Source organism: Asparagus officinalis, chromosome 2 (genome assembly GCF_001876935.1).
Source record: "Asparagus officinalis chromosome 2, Aspof.V1, whole genome shotgun sequence".
Taxonomy (NCBI): Eukaryota; Viridiplantae; Streptophyta; class Magnoliopsida; order Asparagales; family Asparagaceae; genus Asparagus; species Asparagus officinalis.
This window is the reverse complement of record NC_033795.1, coordinates 64,200,503-64,208,321: the sequence shown is the minus strand read 5'-3', so window position 1 is coordinate 64,208,321 and position 7,819 is coordinate 64,200,503. Positions and strand designations below refer to the sequence as shown.

The following is a 7,819-nucleotide window of genomic DNA, read 5'->3' as shown; positions in this document are numbered from 1 at the left end:
TTTAATTGAGGGTTTGGGTAAAATGAGTCTCCATTCAACTGGGTAAAATGGATCTCAATCAGTGATGGGTCTATTGCACGTTGCTCGATTATGACCTTCACCATGACAACGAGAGCATTTCTCTACATGTTTATAAATGGTTCTATTATTGTTACGTCTTATTTTATTTCTCCACTTCCTTTAAGAAGTTTTTGGTAGAAATATAGGGATCTTATCTCTTGGTACACTACACATTATCTAGGATGAGATACAAGATTGACTCATAACTCTTTTTAAATACTTCCACGGACATAAACTAATTGAAATATATTAGTGAAAGTCTCTTTTCATATACTTCCGCCAACTATAATTTGCATTCGGATATGCTCCAATATTTGTAATATTTGTAATATTTGTAATAATTGAGCCTCTTGTAATCCAGTTGTTGAAGACTCAATGACATTAGAGGAAACATGACCATATCTAAAATCATTTCAGTAAATAGTAGTTATATATATTGTAAAAATTATTACTTTGGACAGTTTTACCATAACCTTATCAGGTACACCATAACCTTAACATGTACGATATAACCTTAACAAGTATGCCATAACCTTAACAGATATATTATAACCTTAATAGGTACATTATAACCTTAACATGTATGGCCTAATCTTAACAGACACACTAGAATATTAACAACTACATTATAACCATAATAGGTACGACCTAACCTTCGCATGTGCGTGATAAGGTTAGCATGCATGCCATAACTTTAATAAGCATGTCATAACTTTAACAAGAATGGTGTAACTTTACCTAATTCTAGGAAAAAATGCATTTGCGAGGTGCTCTAGAGAGTAGTTAATAACAATGTTATATGTTGTTGGATCTATCCCATAAATTTCTAAACTCTTAAACTTAATGAGTAATATATTTAACGCACAATCTAATTGCAGTAAGTATATGAATCAAAATGTACATTCTATCTTCAATCAATACCAATTTATCCACACTAATAATGATAAATTTTAAACTCTTCATCAACCAATTCCTAATTTACATCTAAGTACATAAAATAAACCAAGAATACAATACAAATTAAAAGAAACAACTCAATAGGGGCTTATCTTTCATACAATTATCATAATTTAAAGGATCAAGCCGCAAAATATAAAAGCATCAATTTTACAGCAAGACTATCAAAGTATCCCAACATCGAAACTTCAAATTCAAAACTTGACAGCCCGTCAACAAATTAACCACTCTCTCATAATCAAACATGTTACATTTCAATCTTTAGCTCAGTTTTCTCAGGTATCTTTCATAACAAGCTCTATTATACCCCACTCCACGAAAATCCATGAATATTTGAGAACCTATAAGTGACCAATAAGCTCAAGAAACACAAAATCAACTATAAAGGAGCTGATAACTCACCACAAAGTTCACGGTGTATTAATAGAAGAAGGCAATCGCCCCAAAAAACTGTAAATTTTCAATTTCGGCAATAATTCAATTAATGAGAGCACTTCAAAACAAAAGCTATGGCACTATGAGTCCTTTGATTTTTTTTTTCTCGCCTTTGTAGAACTTGTCGCCTTTAGATTTGATCTAGAAGACCAATCTTGCCCTAGGTCATGGTTGGAGAAAAGAATGGAATAAAGATGGTCAAATATTTGATGGACTACAGATAAGATGAAACAGCGGGTGAAGTTGGGTTTTTGGGTCAAATACAATATTTGGTTGCGAATGAGCCGGAGGGGTGGCCCACGTTTTTTTTCCCCAATAATTTAGGGCTTAAGTACATGGGTCATGCATAATAATAGGGGCTGGGTCACATCGACTTTTGATTTTTGTGACATTGACACAATTTTTCCAGATAAAAATATTCATTTGAGGGAAATATGCTCGAGTTTCAGATTGGGCTTTGTCTAGACAATACCTACATGTTCTGACATGATTAGGTATTGCCTGAGATTGTTGTTGATTAATGAGTGTTCTATATGGTCTGGCTGAGTATAATTTATTCTTATGTAAATAATGAGACCATGATGAAGAGAGGAGTGATTCATGATGTATCATCTTAAATAGCATTGTGAGCTCCTAAGCATTATAACTTGAGTGGCACTACAGGCAGACCCCCAACCACACTTTGGGGCACACCCTCTCTTTCAGCTACAGTACACGGGACCCACTTTAGGTTTTTAAAAAAATCTAAAGTGGGTCCCGTGTACTGTAGCTGAGAGAGGGGATGTGCCCCAAGGTGTGGTTAGGGGTGTGTTTGTAGTGTTTTCCTTATAACTTTCGCACTTCCAATCAGTTATTAGTCACGTGTATTAGTTGTGACCATACGCTTGTTGATTCTTTCTTCTCTTCTCATCACTATTTTTCTTTTGAAATTGCAAGCTATTATGCGAGTGCTTCTTATGATAGGGAATGTCAAAAGTATGTAGCTGTTGTCAGATAATGTTCACATAGAAACCTTATGCTCTAGTGAATAAAAGAAGGGAAAATATACTTGTGGGAATCATAGTCATCTCATAAAACGGAGGTCCTTTCTAGTACTTTTGACCTTTAATGGTGTTGCTAGCTAGAGGAAACTGGAAACTGATCGTATCCGGCAAATTTCACTAGCAAATTAAGGAAACCTGCAGTTTCCTCCATCAACTTTTTTTCCGACCAAGTCAAGTCAGTGCAGGAATTATTCTTTCTTCACTCTGCTCAATACTATTAAGAATAAATCACATGTTGTCAATTTAGACTAGAAATAAAGCAGATGTAGTCACTTGAGATTAGAAAATGTAGCATGTAAAAAGACTGATTGGCTTTTCTTAATTTCAAGTCCATGATGCATGTGGATACTAACCCACCGGGAATTTTTTTTAAAAAGATATTTTTTACTAAATAATTAGCAAAATCGATCATTTTGTTAATTATTTAGCAAAATCGACCTCTTTTTAGCCAACATGTCAAAAAGAGGCCAATTTTTAAAAACGCTCAGCTCAGAACATACGGCACTAGTAGTCCCGTATGTTTTGGGTGAACTAATCACCGATTAGTGCTCACAGAAAATATACGGGACTACTAGTCCCGTATGGTTTGGGCTGAATATACAAAACGTATGGGATTACTAGTCCCGTACGCTAAACAGAGACTCATTTGCTCTGTCCAGCAAACTCACGGGACTACTAGTCCCGTGAGTTTGCTGGGCAGAACAAATGACACTACAAGAAATACAGTATTTAACGACCAAAATTAGTAAAGGGATTAGTTGACCGTCGTTAATGTGCATCTAATAACGACGGGTTTTTAAAGCCTTCGTCGAGTGATTACAAATATTATAGGAATGATGTGAGATAGGTAACGGTTTTCTAGTCCCTTCATTAATTTGATCCTAATACCGTCGTTATTGGGTCCCATTAAAGACGAAGGGGTCCATTACCTTCATTAATCATAACTCCTAATGATAATAGGAGTAGTAATCAAAATAAATATAAATAACCCGAAACCCAAATCACCCTATAACCGCAACTATTGTATTTAACTAAACCCTAATTTACTTTTTATAAATACTGTTAATTAATCTACGTTCTTAGCGGCCGGACCAGCCTCGTCGCCGGACCAGCCTCGTCGCCCGACCAGCCTCGTCGCCGGACCAGCCTCGTCGTCCTGTCGTCAGCGTCGTCCCAGCAGCGCCAATGCCCTTGCCCCGTCGTCGCCACGGTGAACGCCAGCGGCTGAAATTGTTGTGTGGTACTTTTACACTTAAATCCCCTATAGTTTATCCTACTTTGCACTTTTGCCATAAAGTACCCTATTCTTAAAAGTACCCTATAGTTTTGTTTGATGTAATTGCATTCAAGTACCCTATAGTTTCCCCTCCCTTTTTTGGCAGCAATTTATACCATAAAGTTTTAAAAACTTGCAATTGTGCAATTGTATACCTTCACTTGTTGCATTAGATTGTATAATTTAAAGTTTTAAAAGGTTGCACTTAAATACCCTAAAGTTATGTCTGTACTTGATATTAACCACTTTTATAAGCCTACTTTTATATGAAATAAACATGACCCAAGTTATGGACTTTTATAAAAGTAGGCTTATAAATTTATATTGTTTATTGTCAAAAGTTATGGACTTATATTGTTTATATAAAAGTCATGTGGGAAAGTCCATAACTTAGGTTTATATAAAAGTCCATGTGGATGTACGTAATAAACAATAACTTGGGTCATGTTTATTTCATATAAGTCCATAACTTTTGACAATAAACAATAAAAGTCCATAACTTGACCCAAGTTATGGACTTTTAGACAATAAACATGACCCAAGTTATGTCTGTGTAACTTAGGTTTATATAAAAGTCATGTGGGAAAGTCCATAACCAAATTTATAAACATGACTTTATAAGCCTACTTTTATATCAACCACTTTCAAAACCAAATTTTCATTTCCTAACTTAGGTCTGTACTTGATAGGAAAAGTCATGTGGATGTAATAAACAATAGTAATTCTTAACATAAGCTCAATCTGGGATCCTAAAAGAAACTATATGCCTTTTAAAGTACTAGAAAAACATGCATGATATATGACAGGCTAATGCAGAAAAACATGTATGATATATGATAAGTTAAGGGAGAAAACATGTTCGAATTAAAAGTATTGACAAGTAAATACATGTGCACATATCCTGCGTCATAATTGACAAGTAAATACATCTTCATTAAAGAACTTGAGATAAAAACATGTGAATTAATGTTATTTGCAATCTTGCATGATGCCTTATTGACTATGTTTTCTTTATGCATTACACCAATTCCAACATTGTGAGGGTGTTTTTATATATATTCCACGTTGACCAATAATTGCATAAATAAATACTTTCCGAATGATACCATATATAGGTTAACATATTTGCCTTTAGATGTTGAATGACCCTATATCTGAACATATGAGTCTCTACATAAAATTAAGCATTTCTTTGTGTTTAGTTTTTGAAGAGGTTGAAATATTTTTCAGGAAATTTTAATACATTGCTTGAAATGGCGCCGAATAAAGATTGGATGGACCTAGTAGATGATGATAGACTTGATCCAAAATATGAAGAAGGGGTTGATAAGTTTTTAGACTATGCATATGAAAAGCTGTCGGATAGTTTCAACCAAAAGAATGGCAACTTTGAAATTCGATGTCCATGTGTTAAATGCAGCAATGTGAAGTCTGGTAATCGTGAGTCGGTAAAGACCCACTTGATTGTTCATGGAATTATTAAAAACTACAGATTTTGGTGTCATCACGGTGAAAGACATGGTGAGTCCATATCGGAATTTGATGAAGAACAAGAAGAAATGACAGAAGAAAGCCAGAGTGACGATGAAATGAAAGAAATGATTGGAGATTTATTCCATAATTCAACTAGCGTTGTTGCACCTGATGCCACGTCGAGTCAGAATATTCTTGAGCAGGAACCAGATGGACATGCAAAACAATTCTACAGTCTTTTAGGTGACTCCGAGAAACCTTTGTATGAAGGCTCTAAATGTTCAAAGTTATCTGCTTTAGTGAAACTACTTCACATAAAGAGCCTAAATAGGTGGAGTAATAAATCATTCTCAATGTTGCTCCAGTTTTTGAATGAGGAGCTATTGCCAGGGGAATCAACACTGCCTAATTCGTATGACGAGGCCAAAAAATTAATCCGAGACCTTGGCCTATCATATGAAAAAATTGATTCGTGTCCATTCTCTTGCATGCTGTTTTGGAAAAATGAAGAAGGTCTTGATACGTGTCAGAGATGTGGTGCTTCTAGATGGAAACTTGATAAACATGGAAAAGAGATCAAGCGAAAGGCAAATGGTAAAAAAATACCACAAAAGACATTGCGATATTTTCCTCTTAAGCCACGATTGCAAAGGCTTTACATGTCTTCGAAGACAGCTTCTGATATGAGATGGCACCATGAAAGACAAGTTGAGGACGGAGTGATGAGGCATCCAGCTGACTCTAAGGCTTGGAAAAACTTTAATGAGCTACATGAAAGCTCTCAGGCGTTTGAACATATGATGTATCTCTGAGACAGAATTTCATTTTACGTGCAGCACTAATTTGGACTATTAATGATTTTCCTGCTTATGCAAATTTATCTGGATGGAGCACTAAGGGGAAATTAGCATGTCCTTGTTGTAATAAGCACACTCACTCTATCAGGTTAAAATATGGAGGCAAGCAGAGCTATATGGGGCATCGTCGCTATCTTGATGAAAATCACAGTTGGAGAAAGGATAAGAAATCATTTGATGGCACTAGGGAGAGAGGGTATGCAGCGCCGAAGCTGACCGGAGATGACATCCTTAAGCAGGTGGAAGATCTTATAGGGATCACCTTGACCAATCATCCAGAGAAGAAAATTAAAATATCAACACGAAAGGCGGGGAGATAATTGGAATAAAAAAGTATTTTTTTTGATTTGCCATATTGGAGAACTCTCTTATTGCGACATAATTTAGATGTCATGCATATTGAGAAGAATATTTGTGATAGTCTGCTAGGAACAATCATGAACATTAAAGGAAAGACAAAGGATAATATCAAAGCCCGTCTCGATTTACAAGCAATGAGTTTAAAACCGGAGTTACATCCTTACAAGCAATGGGTTTAAAACCGGAGTTACATCCAATCTAGAGAGGAGATAAACTTGTGATGCCAGCAGCTTGTTATACTTTATCCCAAGAAGAGCAAAGCAAATTTTGTCGATTTCTAAAGGAGTTAAAAGTTCCAGATGGATTTTCATCCAATATTTCTCAATGTGTAAATCTTAAAGAGCGTAAGATTTTGGGGTTAAAGAGTCATGACTGTCACGTTCTTTTGCAGGCTTGATTCCTGTATCGATTCGTGGCCTTCTTCCTGCTAAAGTGTGTGAACCAATTATTGAACTTTCCATATTCTTCACTATATTATGTGCCAAGACATTAAGGGTGGATGAACTTAAGCAAATTGATGAGCAGATTCCACTTACGTTATGTAAGCTTAAGAAGATTTTTCCACCTTCAATTTTTGATGTCATGCTGCATTTAGTAGTTCATTTAGCATCTGAAGCCATACTTGGAGGGCCTGTTCGATTTTGATGGATGCACCCAGTGGAGCGCCAGCTTTATACTTATAAGTCATATATCAGAAATAGGGCACGTCCAAAAGGGTCAATTGCTGAAGGATATATAGCAGATGAATGCATGACACTTTGCTCAAGATATCTAAAAGGCTTCGAGACAAAGTTTAATCGCCTTGAAAGAAATTATGAAGATGACAATAGAGAATGTAATGAAGCACAACTATCTATTTTCAGACATAGTGGGCGGGCATTGGGTGCTGCCACCCGCTACCTTGATGAACGTGAGTGGTTGCAAGCTCTATTTATGTTCTAAAGAACTATGATGAAGTACAACCACACATTGAGTAAGTCACTAAAGTTTAAGATTCTACTAATAAATTTACTATAGTTAGTCAACGTTAATCATATTTATGATATTTTAATGTAGGGACTACAATGAATTCGTGAGAGAACCCACAAATCACTATGATGATAAAGATTGGGATAAGAACTTTATCGAGTGGTTCCAAGCTCTAGTACGTACATATCTTGCCTTATTTTTTTAATATATTGATTGGTTCATTTTATTACATGTTCCATGACTTGATCATATTTTGGTTTTGTTTAGGTTTATCAGAGTTATCGAGAAGATAATGACTTACTTTCATTATCTCGTGGTCTAAGTAAGATTGTTAAATGTTTTACTGGATTTGTCATAAATGGACATCGATTTCATACAGAAAGTCGAGA

At 35.5% G+C, this 7,819-nt stretch overlaps 1 protein-coding gene across 1 annotated transcript; it reads left to right on the top strand.

The window, feature by feature from the left end:
• On the top strand, positions 5,025–6,056 carry LOC109831258. The gene has a single exon (XM_020398592.1). It carries the CDS (start codon positions 5,025–5,027, stop codon positions 6,054–6,056), a length of 1,032 nt encoding a protein of 343 aa, XP_020254181.1.

Bases quoted from the DNA above. Each gene is read 5' to 3' on its own strand.
- LOC109831258 (XM_020398592.1), top strand. From the start codon at position 5,025: ATGGCGCCGAATAAAGATTGGATGGACCTAGTAGATGATGATAGACTT.